The sequence below is a fragment of the Xenia sp. Carnegie-2017 genome, unplaced genomic scaffold (genome assembly GCF_021976095.1).
Source record: "Xenia sp. Carnegie-2017 unplaced genomic scaffold, XeniaSp_v1 HiC_scaffold_24, whole genome shotgun sequence".
Taxonomy (NCBI): domain Eukaryota; kingdom Metazoa; phylum Cnidaria; class Anthozoa; order Malacalcyonacea; family Xeniidae; genus Xenia; species Xenia sp. Carnegie-2017.
Window position 1 is genome coordinate 16,439,869 of NW_025813487.1, and position 18,962 is coordinate 16,458,830.

An 18,962-nucleotide genomic window follows, 5' to 3' on the forward strand; every position below is an offset into this window, starting at 1 on the left:
GCCTTTCTAATCGTAACTCTGGTGTCAAATAACAAATGTGAACTGTGAACTTTATACTGTGCACAGACAGAACGTGCATTATACAAGTGGGCAAACCTTAGCCTTTCATCATTTTCTACCGGTAAAGATATTAAAGAAACATGAAGAGTGTTGTAGAACTCCTTGCTACCATTTCAATGATGTTGCCAAAACGTCTTCATTGGGAAGAATTTTATGTAAGCGCGTAAAGTTGCATGCAGTGGCGTCTACCGTGTGTATAGTATATTTAATTATACATGGTGCCTACAGGTGTCTTTCTAAATATGGTCGATAACTTTTGTTTCTCTTTTCATCGCCGTCTTCTTTAAGTTCTAGCCTTATTTCATGAAGGACTTCCAATGTTAATCCTTGTAGAAAAATCATTGTCAGCCTGAGGCATGGTACAACCAATTTTCTGCTCTGGTTTATTCATTAATTTTGTGTTAACATAGCCAAAGTTCAAAAGAAGCAAGTTAGGATTATCCATGGATAATGTTACATAAATAATACACAAATATTTTGTTACAAACCTCTCGTGTGCTCTCTCTCAATTATGGATTTCTCGCTCGCTTTAGTTAAGAGTCGTTTATTTCTATTTGTTGTTGGAAAGAAAAGTCAGGATTATGTGCAGAGGTCTCGAAGCTTGGCAGGTAAGAATTCTTTGTTATAATGCGCAGAACCCATCAATTTTAACGCTTTGCGATGTAGTGACTGTTCCTAATTAAAGTTGACGAAATTAAAGTAAAATTCCTTTCATGTCGGTCATTATCTTTGTCACGGTCATTCAAGTAGATGTTTTGTTTGTCTGATATGTTTGCTCACTCATGACTCACTCATGAAGCATTTTCTTTCAGATTGTAACCAATACTGTCTTGTTTATGCTAGCGCTTTGGTTATTGGTTGAAATATTACGTTGGAGTATTTGGTGGTTATTCATGCAAGATGAAAGTACTAAATTATTGTTTCTGAAGAAATGTTCTAAGCATTTACTTAGCTATTTACTGGTTGTGTAGATATTGTTCTGCGATTTAAGAAAACAACTTTCAAAGTTATGAAATTTGTACGATTTTTCAATGGAAAAGTAAGGAAGCCGACCTGTGTAGCATTCCTTGTTGTGACGAACTTTGGTGTTATTGAGATAAGTGTTTTTTTTCTCTAGAGGCAAAACGAGCTTGACGTAAAGAAAAACGAACTGGAAAAGAGCGTGCTTAAGCAGAGAGAAGAAGAAACTTACATGACAAAGGTAAAGATATAAAAAATTTCTTTCATCTACTTAATCATATTTTATTTGTCGTTTTAATATTTTTCTCGGTCTTTATGTTTTGTAGTTACCAAAGTTTGGATCTCCAAAGGTAAAAAGCGTTTCGTTTATCTTTGAAACACATTTCTAGACTGAATATCGATGCTCTTTTCAACCATGACTTGTTATCCTTGTTACAGGAAAAGATCATTTGCTCAATCAACAATTATCGGGAACTCGGTAGGAAATGGTAAAGTACGGGACCTGATTTATTCATTTTAAATTATCTTCAATTTTAAGGTAACTTATCATTGGATACGAGCTCAGGTGTAGTCTACCATGGCGGGAAAGATCTCACTGAAATACAAACTGAGGTCAGCAACATTACCTCATTGGTAAAAAGTTTTTCAACTCTAGATATGAGACTGTGAAAAAGCAAATTTCCATTTTTAGGTGTTCAAGAAATTTGTTTGGTCCAATCCTTTGCATCCTGATATCTTTCCAGGAGGTGTGCTTTGCTTCTTCTACTTTTGAACGAAGATGAATTGATCCTCTCGTGTCTTCTAATGAAGATGTCATCATATTTTCATTTTCTTTAGTTCGCAAAATGGAGGCGGAAATCATCACAATTTGTGTGGATTTGTTTAGAGGAGGAAAAGACGCATGTGGGACGGTAATTCTCGGTCTTTGCAAATGGCCATTAATGTTAACAAATGCCCATGAAAGAAAAGAGTTAAATCATGATTTAGATGACCGCATCTGGCACAAACAGCATTCTCATGGCATGTAAAACGTATCGTGATTGGGCCAGAGATGTTAAAGGAGTAAAAAAACCTGAAATGTAAAAATAAAACGTGATGTTTTAAGTGTTCATACATGATACAATTTTCATAAAACATTAACATTACGTTGTTTTCCTTCAGAGTGATGTCTGTCTCAGGTCATCCAGCGTTTGAGAAGGTTTGATTAAAAATTGCCATCACATTGGTTTCAAAGCATCCGTCATTCATAGATCATGCGATCAGATATTTTTAATCGTATATCTTTGAAGGCTGCGGAATATTTTGTTATGAAGATCATCAAAGTACCTGTTAACGAGAAAAAAAGGACTGTAAACATAAAAGCGATGAAGAAAGCCATAACAAGAAGAACAATAATGGTAAAACAAAATTTAACTCACCTTCTTCTGCAATGAAAATAAAAACGTAATGGATTGTCGCCTTTTAGTTAGTAGGAGCAGCACCTGATTATACTTCTGGGATCGTGGATAATATTGAAGAAATTGCAAAGGTTGGCAAATTCAATCTAATAAAAACACCAACGAAGTTTTTTTCATAACATCTCCAACCATTTTTAAATTATGATTTCGTTTCAGCTTGGCAAACGATACAAGATTGGTGTTCATGTTGATGCATGTTTAGGAGGCTTTCTTTTACCATTTATGAAAACAGCAGGGTATCCATGCATTGACGGACAAGTTGCAAAAAACTATACTATTCTTATCATCTTTACAAATTTTCAGCTATAAGGTTCCATCGTATGATTTTTCAGTCGATGGGGTGACAAGCATATCAGCAGATACGCACAAGGTCGCTACAAGTTTATTTTTTTCAGCCAAAGTCTTCACCACCTTATATTTTATCATCAATATTTTCCTTTCAGTATGGCTATGCTCCACTTGGTTCCTCGATCATCATGTACCACTCTCAATCCCTCAGACACTACCAGTACCACACCAGTACCGAGTGGACCGGTGGTATTTATGCAACGCCAGCAATGCCCGGATCAAGGCCAGGAGTTCATATTGCTCAATGCTGGGCCACTATGATGCATTTGGGAAATTCTGGTAACCACGTTTGCTACTTTTATACAAACTGTGTACATAACTTTGATATCTACCTGTGTTAGCTGTTGATGTAAGGATATAAATATTTTTAGGTTATACAGACGCAGCAAAGCGAATCATTCGCACCACCAAAGTGATAAGTGATGGGTTCGTGATTTTCTGTTCATGTAACAACTGAATTATCGTGTTTTTTTTTTGTGTTTGTTTCACGATATAACGATGTTTGCAGACTACGACAAACAAAGGGTCTTTTCGTTTTTGGAGAGCCAGAAATTTGTGTGGTATCCTTCGGTTCGAAGCAGTTCAATATATTTGCATTGGGAGACGAACTGACGGCAAGAAATTGGAAATTAACTTATTTACAATATCCTACGAGGTTAAACAGAGAGCACCTGTTGATATTAATAATAAATAAAAGTTTCTAACATTCAAGATTCTGTTTTAGTCTACAAATTTGCGTAACTCTACCAATGACGAAGTCAGGTGTTGTTGAAAGATTTTTACGTGATGTTAAAGAGTGTAGCCATAAAGTTCTTAAAAATCCACAAATCAAGACAACTGAAGCGGTAAGCCTATCAACTCACTAAACTCAAGTGAAACGTCCATCGTATGAGTTATTTGAAAATAATTTTAGTTTCAGAGTGCAATATATGGTACGACAGTAAAGATTTCAAACAAAACCATGGTGAAAGAACTGGCCAATCATTATTTGGATATGGTCTTCTCAACGACGACAACTTTGAAACCACCACAGGACAACGGAATTTAGTTGTGCTTTATTGACATCGATTTATTTACAACACAAGCTATATCTGTTACATCAAATGTAAATATCAATATTTAATTATAAACTAGATTTACCACTAAGACAGTAGCGCCATCAGCGCGATGATTGGAGAGAAGGGGGGGAGGGAAATATTCATGAATGAATGCTACAATCGACTGAAAACAATAGATTTCGAAGGAACTTAATACGGCATATCCTGTTTATATGAATATCCGCCCCCCCTTTCCCCCAGTTGAGGTTCTAGCTAAAGCTATGCCACTAAGACCACATACTTCAATTCCGACCATTTCTTGATTATAAAAAAACAAAATCCTCCATGCAAATCGTTTGTCAAACGTTAGCACCAAACATCTATCTATAGTAAACCCACACAATAAGAAGTGTAATCAACAAGCCTACGGTTCCAGCTGTAAGAATCATTTTTTCTCGGCGTGTTTCGTGTAAAATATCTTCTTCGGATGTGCTTCTGGTCACATGACCATTTTCAATCATGGACATACTTGGACTGTAGTCACCTTTACTCGACACCATGACAACTTTACCATTCTTGACATTATTCCCTTGACGTGGAGCAAGTTCATATTCATCTAAAGTTCATAAAATCCTTCATCACAAAGTAGTAAAATCATTTCACATAATACACAGAGTGTCCCAAAAAAATCCAAACAATAGCCGTCATCGAGTGTTAAAATTTCAATACATAAGACGAAGGGCAGATGCACTGCCGTCTGAAATTTTGACAGTTTACAAGTAATTAAATATAGATTAAGGAAATGAGTCTTCAAAATCGCGTGATTTTCTATCCTTCGGGAACGTAAGCAAATTACTGTGTGCAAAAGACAATTGAGATGGAGAAAATAATTTTTTTCATGTGTATTTTTTATATTAACTTCTAACTTCTATTTTTTACAGGGTTTTTTTGGGGGGTGGGGTGGGCTGTGGGGTTTAGTGGGGTGGGGTGGCATCTTGTATACACTAACATTAGGATATAAACATTATGTTTCTGTTTCAGTGTATTGTACTACTCTAAAAAATCTTCACTGAAAAGCATTTATAACCTGGATCAACTTCTTTCTTATTGTGTATCGTTTTCCATGTAAGTCCAGCTAAGTCGTCGAGCTCAATGGCGGGCCTTAGGTAGCTTGCAACAATAATGACGACGAGAGATGTGAAAAAGAGAATAATACCTTGACAAAGAAAGTCAAATGAAGTTCAAAATAAATGTCGAGTATTTTACAATTATTTCCCAATGTCTTACCAAAATACATGAAATTCATCCTGGCAAATAAAGGTCTTAGGTCTTCTTCATGACAAGTTGGTGCTTCATAAACATATTCAGTAATAAATCTTGCTGAGCCGAGTATTATACCATATACAAGACCTAAAATATTCAGGTGCATAATGAGATCAGTGTTAATACAAGATTCACGTCATACAAACAATAACAGATGCATGTATAACCTGCGAGTCCTCCAGCTTCATTTGCACGATGCCACAGTATACCAGCAGCAAATACAGCCATGACGGGAGCACCAATGTACATTTGGATAGTTTGAAGGTATTTGAAAAGACGTCCACCGCCTCCACCTGATGAGAAAAATATATGAAAAAGCAGAAGTACATTGGTGAGAGAAATAGCAATAAAACGATGAGTTAAGATCTCCGTAAGAAAGTAATTTATAGACCTAACAATAAAACGATGAGTAAAGATCTCCGTAAGAAAGTAAGTTATAGAACTAACAATAAAACGATGAGTTAAGATCTCCGTAAGAAAGTAAGTTATAGAACTAACAATAAAACGATGAGTTAAGATCTCCGTAAGAAAGTAAGTTATAGAACTAACAATAAAACGATGAGTAAAGATCTCCGTAAGAAAGTAAGTTATAGAACTAACAATAAAACGATGAGTTAAGATCTCCGTAAGAAAGTAAGTTATAGAACTAACAATAAAACGATGAGTAAAGATCTCCGTAAGAAAGTAAGTTATAGAACTAACAATAAAACGATGAGTTAAGATCTCCGTAAGAAAGTAATTTATAGAACTAACAATAAAACGATGAGTTAAGATCTCCGTAAGAAAGTAAGTTATAGAACTAGCAATAAAACGATGAGTTAAGATCTCCGTAAGAAAGTAAGTTATAGAACTAACAATAAAACGATGAGTGAAGATCTCCGTAAGAAAGTAAGTTATAGAACTAACAATAAAACGATGAGTGAAGATCTCCGTAAGAAAGTAAGTTATAGAACTAACAATAAAACGATGAGTGAAGATCTCCGTAAGAAAGTAATTTATAGAACTAACAATAAAATAATGACTTACGATCTATAAGAGGAAGCCATAAAACACCAAGGACAACAAGAACACCCACAACTATTCTACCAACATTTACTTTTTCTTTTTCACTGGCCTAGGAAGAAATCAACACGCAAAACTATAATTTACACAATAATCACTCACGCACAGCGTTCCTCATCGTCGTCAATCACTAATCACCTGCTTTCTTATGAATTTTGTCCAAATATCAATTGTGAATATGGTACTTGAACTGTTAAATACGGAGGAAAGAGACGACATTACAGCTGCTAACATTACAGACATCATGAGACCAACCATTCCAACAGGAAGAATGTTCATAACCAATCTAAAGTTACATCAAAAGTAAAATCGTAACGTTTATTCATGTTTATATTGCTAAACATTTATAATGAACAATTTAATCTGATATTTTAAAGACTTTTTGTATATTGAAACAATTTGTAAAATCTGTTGTATCATTAAGGATAAGAAGAGATGTAAGAAAAAACATTTTCGGTCAATTTTCAAACTTACTCAGGATATGCTTTATTTGTACATCCCAGCTCATTTTCACATGCTTTATGACAAGACTCAGCACTAGAACAACCAACTGTGTCTGGGTACAAGACACGGGCTATCATTCCAGGCATGACCATAATCCACATAGGAAGTACTTTAAGAAAACCAGCAAGAATGCTGCCTCCTTTAGCATGTACAATATTTCTAGCAGCTAAAGAACGCTGTACAATAACCTAAAAATACAAGAAGATAATCTTCTACATGTCTTGTAATAAATTATCTAGTGCTTCGTATCTTCAGATGAGATTGTTTAAATTTTGAAACTGTGCCATCAAATGCCATCCTAATATGTTGTTTAGTGTATCCATATATCAACTAATGTACTCACTTGATCTGTACACCAATACCATACGCCAATGATGGGCAAAGCAACCCACAGACCAATCCATGGATACTCAGGATCACTCGCAGGACGAAACATATTACCCCAGTATGGAGTCATGCTGAAACAGCCAGTGTCAATTGATTTATTACATGTTGTCATCATTGTCATATTACCCATCGTCATATTACCCATCATCGTCATATTACCCATCGTCATGTTACACATCATCGTCATATTACCCATCGTCATATTACCCATCATCGTAATGTTACCCATCATCTTCATATTGCTATTGTCATTCAGGGTGCCATTTAAAGCTTCGCAAATCGATCCCACAATGTACCTTCACCACCAACTTTCCCAAATGCTGTAAAAATACAAAACAAACCACGTGACGTTCATGACATCAGCAACGTAATCATGTTGCTATAGTTACCTACCCAAACCAGCTAAAATGACACCACCGACCAACATTATAGAACATTGTACAACATCTGTGTATGTTACTGCTTCAAGACCACCTAGAAAATATTAAATGTTTATTTTATAATCCTCGACGGTTAGCGTATGTAAAATTATCCAATAAACGCCGCATCTCTAATAGACATCGCCTACCATATTACAATATTGATAAGACATGGCTGCCTCGTAAATGGACATTTAATGATATGCTTCCCTCCAAACATAGGGATGAGTCACATATAGTTCTAAATATCCTTCATCAATATATTCATGATGGACGTCTAGACTAAATATCCCTCGGCACTATCAAATTAAATAGGTTTGATTTCACATTTTATTCTAAAGAAATTGCGTCAGCTTGCTTCTTGACATTTCCCCATCTGAACCATTTTCAATTTTGGTAAATGGAAAAGGTTGATGTGGAAATGGCAGGATGTTTTCTGCAAGTCGATAAAAACCACGCTACAACGAGGTCACTGCTCGTGATCACGAGAGTATCCGTAGTAAAGACACTTCGCTTTATGCGAGTTGAGACACAAGTAAATCTTTCACTCTCTTGTTCAAAATTATGGGGTTAGTTATTCTAAGCATTAGCTCCTTCCAGCTCCACAATGTATGTCGTTGATTGAGAGAAGAAACTCGTCTTTACCTCGTGTCGTCAATTTCCTTGACACTGTTTTACCTTGGGCTGCACCTTTGGAGTTCTATAAAATCTTCCTCGGTTTGTTGATATTTAAATACCAATATCACAGAATGTTGTGTTGACTTATAACATCAAAAGAGTGGTTTGTCACATCAAAGTGATGTTAATTCTAGAACGCCTCTCTCTCTCTGTTAAACGCCTCGCAGTAATATCTATTTACCACCCACCACTTAAAAAGGCTTTAATTTATAGTAAATGCCTCGGGGTTTATTAGATCATTTACGTTGATTTCTAAACATGTTATATTGAACAGGTTTGCACCATATAGTCAAGTCTTTAGAAGAAACTATACCTAAGATGACGTATAATGCTGTGATCAAAAGAACCAATATTGAAGAGATGTAGATACTCATTCCTGTAGCTTCTTTGAAATACAAACTTCCGGCATATAAATCAACCTGAAAAAGGAAGACTCTCAAACATTGGTAGACAGACAAAATGAAGAAATCGCAGTTCACTTACCGATATCTTTGTGAAGATGTAACTCACGAGAGAAGTGAATGTTAAAATTCCACGGAGTGTTGGACTTTTGTAACGTTTTTCTAAATACTCCGGCATTGTGAAGATCTAAATTATACATAATGAAGTGAATGTTAAAATCCCACGGAGTGTTGGACTTTTGTAACGTTTTTCTAAATATTCCGGCATTGTGAAGATCTAAATTATACATAATGAAGTGAATGTTAAAATCCCACGGAGTGTTGGACTTTGTAACGTTTTTCTAAATACTCCGGCATTGTGAAGATTTAAATTATACATAATGACTTTCATATTATATAACATTTATGCAAATTTGATCGCGACCTATCCTTACTTACCCCTCCTTTTAAATATACTGGAACAAAAACTTAACCCAAAAGATCGCGACCTATCCTTACTTACCCCTCCTTTTAAATATACTGGAACAAAAACGTAACCCAAAAGTAACAGGATCCACGATGCCTTGAAAGGAAAAATAAAAAAAATCGTCTTAGCCTGATTAAGTTTTGATATCTGACAGAAAGGAACCATGCAGCAGATAAGACGTATATTTTTCATACAAAAATTCACCTGCCATTCATACGATACAACAGCAATTCCCGTAGCTGCTGCATCACCTGATATTCCAATAAAATGTGCTCCACCCATGTTACTGGCAAACAATGATCCACCAACCATCCACCATGTCAAAGAACGACCGGCCAGAAAGTAACTTTCGGCTGTCGTGTCACTTTTACTTTTACGGAACTTCGCCTTGTTTTTCATAGAAATATCAATTGTTAATAAGATTTCATTGTTTTACTAAATAAATATCTCTGTGTGTGCGCTTATTCCAGTACTTACAAATAATCCAACACCAACAGTAAACAAAAAATAGAAAACGATGATAAACCAGTCGGCCCAATGAAGATTATTCTCAACCTTTCCGATAACCATGATTATCAATTTCTATCAATGAAGGATGTCTGTTTCTGGAAAGACAGAAAGACAGCTTTTCTATTGAAAGTACTAAATCGACGACCAAAGATCACAGCCAAGTAGTGTGTATTTTTTAGTACCGTCGTATGAAATTATCCAGTAATTATCACTAGGAAATTTATTTGTTTATATCCGTCTGTTTTACATGTTATATAATACGAAAGGTATTTCAGAATTGCATTAATCGCCAACGTAAAAGGAAATACTTTGACACACCTATACTTATTGGAAAAATGTTATTGAAACTTATGAAAAAAAAAGTATAATGTGAACTAAAATACACATTTTAACATCATATGGTTTTTAACAAAAGATGAACAAAGAAAGAAAAAAGCAACAGTGCAATTATAGAATAATGTTCTATCTTTATCCGTTTATGTAAATGTTATAATAGATCTCGTGAGAAGAAAATCTATGTGAGAAATAAACCGCGCTGTTATGCATAAATTTGTCATAAAACTTGAACATTCATTTCAGCTTCCGACAGTTGGAGGGAAACATAAACGATGGTCATTTAAGGATGTGTTGCGAATGAATTCCTGAGTATTTAACGTGTCCAACGAGCAAATGATAACTGGATTTCTCTCATGACCTCCATGGTTTCAATAGTGACCACGTCATCGCTGTTATTATGACATAACGTTAGGGTAGCATTCACAAGAAGTTTACTTTCAGTTTAAAAGTGAAAGAAATGAATGTGCAAGCAAGATGTGTAAAAAGATACCAAATTTAGAGTGAAGTCTTCACAAAAAGATCTTTCAAGGATGATGATATTGAGACACCCAAGTGACCTGAACATTCAGTAAAACTAACGTGAAATTCTGTTATTGGTATTTTGAAGAACATTTATCGTGTGTAGTTAAATACACAGCAAGACTTGTGGCTTATGTTTCTTACAGAAAGCAAACATCTTTTCATTAAATCATAGAAACATCTTTAATAAAAATCATAAACAGTTTGATATTTCATGATATTGTACTTTGATCAATGAAGTATTGTAACGCAAGTAACTTATTGCTCAATAAGGAAGCTGCAATTTTCTTTCAGATGGTGTTAAGCAGATTCACTACACTGATGTCACCACACAGTTCCACACTTCAATTAAAAAAAACATCTCACTAGTACTGCTGAACACTATAACTATATGAAAAGGAAAATAACAGCCATTACAAACTTTAAAATCAACCGTGATCTTGCGTTTAATACAAAACGTGCGGTCAAGAAGCATAACGTCAATTTTCATTAGAGCAAATCGTTGGTTCAGTATTCAGAGAAACATGCAACAGGGAAAGCTATGTTGCATAGCATGGCTTTTATAAATCAAAAAGCGGTCAAGTGTTAAGAGTTGATTTTCAGAAATTTACACAACTGCAAAATATTCTGGAATATATTATTAAGAAAAAACCGCAAATGTTTTCAAATGTTTACAGCTAAGAAATCCAAATATACGTGTCACAAATGTACAAACACATCAAAACAGACTTGTTCATTTTAAACTACTAATTCCGATCTTTAATTGAATGCAAAAGCAGTCGAAAAGTCATTTCCTTTATGGTAATCGTTTATATGAACCATATGAGCATACTTCACTCCTTCTTTGATTAATACATTAGTTTTTAAAGACAGTCTTGCCGTAAATGAGAACATATTTATGCGTGTGGCGTTGGCGTTTATCGAGCAATTACAATGGCGTTGGTATTTCAAGCAAATCAACACGGCAAAAGGTATTAAAGTGTTCATGATGAACATTACAGATAACTTAGATTTAAGGTAAACCGGAAACAAGTTAAAAGTGATACCTTGCATCAAAAAAAGGGCTGTAATTTTGTAAACAGGAACGCTTTCATAAAAATTTTTTTAATTACATAAGATATCACGCAATGCAATATCGAGTCTGTTCTAACAAGTTTTACTAAATTTGAGCTCGAAATCTCTTAAAAAATACTAAGGAAATAACAGGATAAAGGTGCTTAGAGTGTTGGTATTCTTACCGGCGAAAAAACTCGTAATTTGATCCAAAGAAACCGTCAATTCTTGTTGCGTAGTACAGCGTTCTCAGCAGCAGTGTAGACATCTGCCTCAGTACAACGGTGGATGTGGAAGGGTTGTGTACGGGGGCGTGTTTTTGACGTGGCAACAATGTATGCGTGGCACAAACACTTTGAAATATAAGTTTGGTCGCTAGGCTAATGGTATAGATACTGCTGTGCCGTTCATTGTTCTTGACGGATAATTTGATAAATGAAACAAAGCAAAGAAGAATCTGGCAGCTTTTAATTATAAGGTAATTTTGATGTGCTAAATTTGGCCATTTAATACTACTAGTACAATGATGTACGTTGCAGTACGTAAATGATACGTTATGATCATTTTAGTACATAATCGCGGTCTTTGGTGTTTCCATATAATTATCATAATTATCATGATAAATATCCAAGATGGCGTCTTGTTAGAAAATGATATAAATTGTTGACTTTTCTATAGAAAAGAAAATTTGTAAAGCTAAAATGAGTTATGAATTGTATCGTAATACGACTTTGGGGAATAGTTTACAGGAAAGCTTAGATGAATTAATACAGGTGAAAACTTATAACATTAACAAGAATCAGAAAATCGCGTGGAATAAAAACGAAACAGAAAGACGTGACAAACAATGTTGAATAATGCATTTTTACATTATATTTCTAGTCACAGCAAATAAATCCTCAACTTGCTCTGCAAGTGTTGCAACAGTTCGACAAAGCCATAAATCATGCACTTTCGTCACAAAAAAGTCGAGCCTCTTTTAAGGTAAAATGTTACAAAACCTTCTATTCTCATCAACACAATTATCATTTCACCCATAAATGAAATTTTTCCTCTTCAGGGACATTTAAAGGTTTATCGCTTTTGTGATAATGTTTGGACATTTGTCTTAAACAAAGTTGAATTTAAGGATCTGCCAGAAACAGTACAGGTTGATAAAGTTAAAGTGGTTGCTTGTGATGGAAGGGGTAATTTGTTATTTGTTAATCAAGATTTAAATCTTTCTCAATTCTCAATGTTATACAGTCAAAATACTTCTTCAGTTCATGCATTTACTAACATATATTTTATATTTTAGGTTCACCAGAAACACAATCCTAAATCATATTCCCTCAAGCGATGTAGCATTCCTCTATTGTAGAAATTTAACATAGTCTTAAAATTAACCTTGTACATCTTTCATAGAAGAAATAGTAAAAACGGCATTGCTTTTTGTTCATTTTAACTTTCAAGACCGCATAAATTTAGTTGTTTTGGTTTTTTTACTTGTGTAACTGCCTTCATGTTTATGACCTTCACATTTTGCCGATGAGATAATTGTCAAATCTTCTTAATCATCATCTTCTTCTTCCTCTTCATCCACTCCAGATTGTTGATTTGAGATTAATGTATTGCTGAAAGAATAGCATTTAAAGCTACTATGAAATAATGTTTACAATTTGTTTTCTTCAATACTGAACTAAACTGAATGATGAGGAAATTAATGTTGAATTAAAATGTCATCTACTGTTTGAATGTTACAAATTAATCAAGTTAGTTCAAATGTTGCTGTTTTCCACCATTTTGTGACATTGTTTGATGGTGCATGATTAAAATCTTTTAATGCAAACCTGGATGTTAAATCAACTAAGGGTATAATATTGATGTCTTGTTCTGTTTCATTCATATTCCTGTTGTTATTCTACACGAAAATAAAAAAAACAATTTCTTAACTGCATAAATCATTCATTTCTTCTCATCATCTCATGACTTTTTCATTAATGAAATCATTTTGCTAGACTAAGTTCAATTAAACTCTATACAATTTATAACTATGTAGATAGAAATGTTGGTTTACTTTAAAATATGATCCAGTGGAGCTTGACACTTGTTTGAAATTGCTTGATTCTCCTGTGGAAAGATACTTAACTAAGGCTAATTCCTCAACCTAGAAAATTGATAAAAACGACTATGAAGTAACACACTGACCTTGCTTATTTTGTTCAGTCACAGGTCAAGTTAACCCACATTTTTTATTGAACTTGATTCAACTAATGAAGATTACTCTAACTTACTAGTTATTACAACTAATTTATATTCTCAAAAACTATTAAAAGGACAACACGAAGGTAAAACATTCTCTGGCGTCTTGATTGTCATTATTCAACCTTCGCTTGATTTAAAACATTTTAAACAAAAACACCTTCAATCTTTGCAACTGATCCACTAGTTTATTCTTAATGTTTTTAAGCAGAGCTTCCTCTCGCTTTAATTCCTCTCTCATCTGCGTTAAAGTTCTACTGTTTGTCATTTTCTAACAAAATACATTAAAGTCGTGAACTTTGGTCGACTATTGATGAGTATTGAGGATGAAGAAGGAAATATTTGAACAGCATGTAGTACTTGTGGATATTGCTTGTTTTTATTGGAGTATGTGTTGTTGTCATGGGATTATAAGTTGTTTGTAGTACAGTTAGGAGCAAAACGAATGGCAAGGAAGACAAAGGATCATTAAAGGAGCAACTGAGAGTAAACTTGGTATTAAATGTACAACACGGGCAAATGCTTGATAAATTGGTGTAGGTTGGAGCAACAGTGAATCATACATTGGAATTTCTTGGTAATTTATTAATTGGTGACAAATATTTCAAATACCGTTATAATCTGACTTCATCATCAACATCTGTCCATTAAACTTTCGTTTACTTTTGAGATTATTCACAGTGGTTGTTTAAAGAGTTCAAACTTTGGATTTTTACTCATGCGTACGTTTTACTAATTGTTTGTGGCTGTATTTTACCGAAGAATGTGGAAATTTGATGAGAATTCTTTCACTGGTCGCCCAGAATTTTCTAAAGATTGTTTATCTGTGACATCGCGAAGATTTGATGTTGAAAGTGTTGTTGGAACACAGGATTTTTTATCAGGGAAGCACTCTTGGGCTATTAGAATAAAAAGTTTGGCAGAGGACTTGCCATCGGTGTTACATCAAAGAAAGAGCACTTACGTAAGCTTGGTTGGAAAAATGGTAACAAATGGGTATGGACTTCGGGAGGAACCAAGTATTCACCACAACTTATGGTAAGCGCGTCACCTTTAGGATGGTGGGAAGAAGGAGATGTAATAAAGTGTGAATTGGATTGTGATAATCAGAAGTTGACTTTAAAGAATAGTCGTACAGAGAAATCAGATACTCTATCTGGATTTGAAGATCCTGTACAACCTTACTTTGATCTCTTCCTTGATGTTAATATTGAATTAATTGAAGTTGATGGAGAGAAAGTTACACGATGATCATGTGAAAAGGAATGCTATGCATCGGCAAATAAATTGTGTATATTTCTGAGTATAGATATCAATGGCTGTTTAGTGTAACTTGAACATAATTAGTTGTAAAAAAATTCATTATGGTTATCTTGATTAAGATAATTATAATTCCAGCAAGGACTTTCATTACAGTTATTGTGTATAGTTGACTTTAAAGTAGGTAGTTGTTGTTTGTATTTATGATTGGCCCATGCTCCTGTAAAGATTGTGTATTTTTGAATATAATGAAAGTTGAGTTTGATGAATTTGAAGAAAATGAATTTTTTGAGAAATATTAATTTTTATTATAATTAAATTTTTTCTAATAACGGGTTGTTCCAATTAAATTTTTCTATTTACGGGTTATTCTAATTAAATTTTTCTATTTACGGGTTGTTCTAATTAAATTTTTCTAATTATGGGTTATTCTAATTAAAGTTTTCTAATTACGGGTTATTCTAATTAAAGTTTTCTAATTACGGGTTATTCTAATTAAATTTTTCTATTTACGGGCTAATCTAATTAAAATTTTCTAATTACTGATTAAAATCAACTGGAAATTGCCACAATTTATATATCAGGTTTGACAGATAAATAAACATGCCCGTAAATTACAGGCCACAACCATTGGATTTCCCCAGCTCCTCAGTTTCAAAGTTGCAAACAACATTGAGCATACGCTGATAGAATCTGATAAAACTTTAATTTCCTATAGGCCACGTCTACACCAGCCTGGGTTGGTGTGTCAACCCAGGTCAATTCTTCCACTAATAAATTCTTATTATTAACGTTTACACGATAGCCACGTCAATTTACCATCCCTGGGCACCCTTCTCAACACCCGAGTTGACCCATCTTAGCAAGAAGTAAGAGGATTGAATTTAGCTCATTTCTTCATTTAAACCTGGGTTGGCTTGTCTTTGGGCCCCTTTTCATGGACGCGAGGTAACAACTTGCTTCGTGTTATGTGTTAACCCGGCACAGAATTTGCTAGCGTTAGTTGCTTGCGCTCACATGAGCACGCGATAATTTTGGCAAGGGCATTCAAATATATGGCGGGAAACAGAAAAATTTTTAAATTTAGACTTTTCTGCTGCCCTCTCCAACTACTTTGTTTGTCCATGCAGCCATGCTAAAACTTTTGGCTAGAAATCACACAAATGTCTACATTTACCATCTCAACATTACATAAAGTGTTGCAATGATTGTGTTGGATTTGGAAGAAGTAAACTTGAATAGGTAGCACTTAAAGCTTAGCATAATATTGTCATGATGTCCTATCCATTTCCTGTATTCTGCTTGCAAACTTCTCGCATTATACACTCTCAAAGCATGGTTGTAGTTTCTTAATTCAGGTGCTTAACTCAAAGTCAAAAATTGATTACAGTCAAAATACAAACATAGTTTAAATAACAAAAATAAATAAGAAAAGAAGGAGAACGAGTTACTTGTCCCGAAGACAATTGTGCACATGTGAACACAACTATAGTTTATAAGTAAAGAAGGGACAATTTCTGTCCCGGGCTAACCAAGTGACCCGGGACAAGTTGTTGTCTCTCGGGCCTATGAAAACAGGCCCTTTGGCTTTATTTTCAAGCTAGCCCGGGTTCGTGAAAACATAATCACTTATTGCAATCTAACCCGGGTTAAATTTCAACCCGGGTTTGTGTAAACGGGACCATAGAAGACTCAAAATATGCAAAATAAGTACGATGTGTTCCGCAAACTATGTTAATACACGAGCTGGAGTATTCATAACTCGTGCGTGCTATCTGTTCTAGGCAAAACTTACAATTCTGAATTTATGATGTCAATTTCTCGTCTTTTTGTTAGGGAGGCTAGGAACAAAAATGGAAAAACTGGGATTTTTTAGGAATCTTGGGGTATTTTGGGTACTTCTACAAGGTTAAAGTTGGCAACGCAGATGCTGGAGTACGAAACAATGCTGGCTTTCAGTCTGGACTGAAGTGGATTAAAATTCTAACGTCAATGCAAGCAAAAATCCGCTTACACTGGTGCCTGAAATGTTTCGATTGATGTTTTAGAACATAAAATCCTCGATATCTTATTTATTTTAAAAATACATCTCTTCTTTTCTTTGTGAACTACGTTGAAATTACTTCAACATTGTAATCAAAAGCTATATAACATTTAGAGTATATTATATGTATGACAGGAGGTATTTTGTTACAAATGCCATACAATGTAGCAGCTGTCCGTCCATCCGTGACTTTATGCTATCTAAGCTTACCATGTTTGTAAAAGACAGCTTGCTACGTTGAGGGCGAGCCATCAAATGACAGCGTTTAACGTCCTTATCACTACGAGTTTAGATTTTCAAGTAATAAGCTAGAAATTATTTTTTACATATTTTGTATTATATATTATACTGTAGCATTGGGTAGTATAAACATATTCAATATATATAGTTTTTTTCAATTTAATTTTTAAGTTTCTGCCATATAGAGTATTGTAATATAAACAAAGAGATTGGAATTCGTGCTGGAAATATAGCTTCGATGGAGGGGAATTTTCAGAAACAAATTAGTGTATATTGGATTGGAAGAGATTTTTTTCGACCACATAGAGTGCTCCATGTTTAAATCATTTAATATCATTTGCAATTCGGCTAATGACGTTAGATGCAAACGGCGGTTAAATAAATAGATTTAACTAAATTGGATGATTATCTTCATTTAACGATAATTTGGCTTCGAAAGCGTTCTACACCCATTGGCTCAAAGAAAATATCATTGACACGAAAAAAATAATTACTTTTTTACTTTTAATAATTGTGTAATGAAAAAATGTGACGGTCTTGCACCCTAATAATAGAAAGTAATGTTCTGAAGTAAAATATCAAAGTCAATGTTACAGTGTTCGTAAAAAATAATTTTGACCTTTGACAGCGGTCTTTTGCCTTCATCGATCAGTGAAGTAGTTTTGTATGTAGTCATAATTATGTACAAACTGCCACAGCAGAACATATGAAGACAATTATTATATAGTGTTTTATGTTGAAAAGATTAAACGATGAAGATAAATACTCAACTAACCGAATCAAATGAAAAAATGACAAGCTTTGCAAACTTTGCTTCCTTTTTGTAAAGCTATTTGTAAATCATTTTTTTAAATTCAGAGAACAATGGAAGAAAAGTTTTTGTAGCCTCCAGGAAAACTCAAATTACTCAACTCATTAATATAAATTGATCATCTACTTAACATATTTTGTATGTGAAAATATACTAACTACTATCAATTATTTGATTATAATTGAACAAAGATAGCGTTATTTATTAATTATTCAGAGTAAACGGATTTAGGAAAGAAACAAGATTTATTTATAATTGCCATATCGCGTGAATTCAGAGGATTGTAGAAACATTTGTCTTGGTGGGTGACCAATTTTGACCGTCTGCCCTCCAGTTTTAGTTGGTATACTAAAACACGATATTGATATAATATAAAACAAATTCCGAAGAAGCAAGACATCTTGAGATTGCAAAATATGAATCAAAACAAGACGAGAAGTAAAACTGTAAATTTTCGACTTTATTTCAAAGTCATCCTCAGACAGAATGATGAAATAAAGTCGAAAATTTACAGTTTACTTCTCGTCTTGTTTTGATTCATATTTTGCAATCTCAAGATATCTTCCTTCTTCGGAATTTGTTTTATATTATACTTCTTTAAATTGTCGGCTGGTCATTGTTTTTACACGATATTAATGTTTTGGCAAACTGCTAACTCCTAGTGCTAAATAAACGAACTTTTTAATGAAACTGCAAACGAACGAAACTATTTATCGAATCTAAGTTAAAATGTATTGTGCCTACTTTTGGTACGTAAAATCATTAATTTTGAAATAAAGATTTTTCTTTCTAGCAACAAAAGACAACAGAAGTTCAGCATACCGAAAACGCTTATAAAATTAGAAA

At 34.1% G+C, this 18,962-nt stretch overlaps 4 protein-coding genes across 5 annotated transcripts; 2 read left to right on the plus strand and 2 right to left on the minus strand.

Annotated features, from left to right (window-relative positions):
• The first annotated feature begins 8 nt into the window (after window positions 1-8).
• On the plus strand, window positions 9-3,971 carry LOC124450375 (sphingosine-1-phosphate lyase 1-like). 2 transcript variants are annotated; one of them, XM_047001034.1, is made up of 21 exons: window positions 9-215; window positions 594-668; window positions 873-966; window positions 1,032-1,099; window positions 1,178-1,261; window positions 1,347-1,370; window positions 1,459-1,498; window positions 1,559-1,632; window positions 1,712-1,766; window positions 1,858-1,931; window positions 2,008-2,099; window positions 2,182-2,218; window positions 2,310-2,417; window positions 2,486-2,548; window positions 2,634-2,713; window positions 2,781-2,847; window positions 2,921-3,104; window positions 3,197-3,251; window positions 3,334-3,480; window positions 3,550-3,670; window positions 3,739-3,971. In XM_047001034.1, the coding sequence occupies exons 1-21, from the start codon at window positions 141-143 to the stop codon at window positions 3,871-3,873; spliced, it is 1,752 nt and encodes a 583-aa protein (XP_046856990.1). In that variant the 5' UTR covers window positions 9-140; the 3' UTR covers window positions 3,874-3,971. The 2 variants fall into 2 exon arrangements, with proteins under 2 accessions (XP_046856990.1, XP_046856991.1); XM_047001035.1 differs by having other exon boundaries at window positions 3,745-3,971.
• LOC124450378 (sodium/glucose cotransporter 5-like) lies at window positions 3,869-11,956 on the minus strand. Its single transcript, XM_047001038.1, is given in 16 exon segments — window positions 3,869-4,478; window positions 4,950-5,078; window positions 5,150-5,272; window positions 5,353-5,478; window positions 6,212-6,299; window positions 6,386-6,533; window positions 6,722-6,939; window positions 7,095-7,402; window positions 7,405-7,458; window positions 7,532-7,612; window positions 8,549-8,654; window positions 8,719-8,823; window positions 9,139-9,198; window positions 9,307-9,489; window positions 9,580-9,707; window positions 11,706-11,956. Coding segments are annotated over 15 exon segments (2,058 nt in total). The 5' UTR covers window positions 9,673-9,707; window positions 11,706-11,956; the 3' UTR covers window positions 3,869-4,242.
• Window positions 11,957-12,129: 173 nt separating this feature from the next.
• On the plus strand, window positions 12,130-12,964 carry LOC124450377 (transcription initiation factor IIA subunit 2-like). Its single transcript, XM_047001037.1, has 4 exons — window positions 12,130-12,293; window positions 12,403-12,504; window positions 12,581-12,707; window positions 12,818-12,964. The coding sequence occupies exons 1-4, from the start codon at window positions 12,222-12,224 to the stop codon at window positions 12,838-12,840; spliced, it is 324 nt and encodes a 107-aa protein (XP_046856993.1). The 5' UTR covers window positions 12,130-12,221; the 3' UTR covers window positions 12,841-12,964.
• LOC124450376 (snRNA-activating protein complex subunit 5-like) lies at window positions 12,783-14,104 on the minus strand. The gene is made up of 4 exons (XM_047001036.1): window positions 13,922-14,104; window positions 13,577-13,666; window positions 13,350-13,420; window positions 12,783-13,133 (listed from the first exon to the last, which is right to left on the minus strand). The coding sequence occupies exons 1-4, from the start codon at window positions 14,027-14,029 to the stop codon at window positions 13,070-13,072; spliced, it is 333 nt and encodes a 110-aa protein (XP_046856992.1). The 5' UTR covers window positions 14,030-14,104; the 3' UTR covers window positions 12,783-13,069.
• Between the last annotated feature and the right edge of the window lie 4,858 nt (window positions 14,105-18,962).

Bases quoted from the DNA above. Each gene is read 5' to 3' on its own strand.
- LOC124450375 (XM_047001034.1), top strand. From the start codon at position 141: ATGAAGAGTGTTGTAGAACTCCTTGCTACCATTTCAATGATGTTGCCA. The intron at 2,714-2,780 runs GTATCCATGCAT...ACAAATTTTCAG, and splicing joins CCATTTATGAAAACAGCAGG to CTATAAGGTTCCATCGTATG. The intron at 3,252-3,333 runs GTTCGTGATTTT...CGATGTTTGCAG, and splicing joins ACCAAAGTGATAAGTGATGG to ACTACGACAAACAAAGGGTC.
- LOC124450376 (XM_047001036.1), bottom strand. From the start codon at position 14,029: ATGACAAACAGTAGAACTTTAACGCAGATGAGAGAGGAATTAAAGCGA. The intron at 13,667-13,921 runs GTGTTTTTGTTT...TCAATTTTCTAG, and splicing joins ATCAGTTGCAAAGATTGAAG to GTTGAGGAATTAGCCTTAGT. The intron at 13,134-13,349 runs GTTTGCATTAAA...CTATTCTTTCAG, and splicing joins TTAGTTGATTTAACATCCAG to CAATACATTAATCTCAAATC.
- LOC124450377 (XM_047001037.1), top strand. From the start codon at position 12,222: ATGAGTTATGAATTGTATCGTAATACGACTTTGGGGAATAGTTTACAG. The intron at 12,294-12,402 runs GTGAAAACTTAT...TTATATTTCTAG, and splicing joins GCTTAGATGAATTAATACAG to TCACAGCAAATAAATCCTCA. The intron at 12,505-12,580 runs GTAAAATGTTAC...TTTCCTCTTCAG, and splicing joins AAAGTCGAGCCTCTTTTAAG to GGACATTTAAAGGTTTATCG.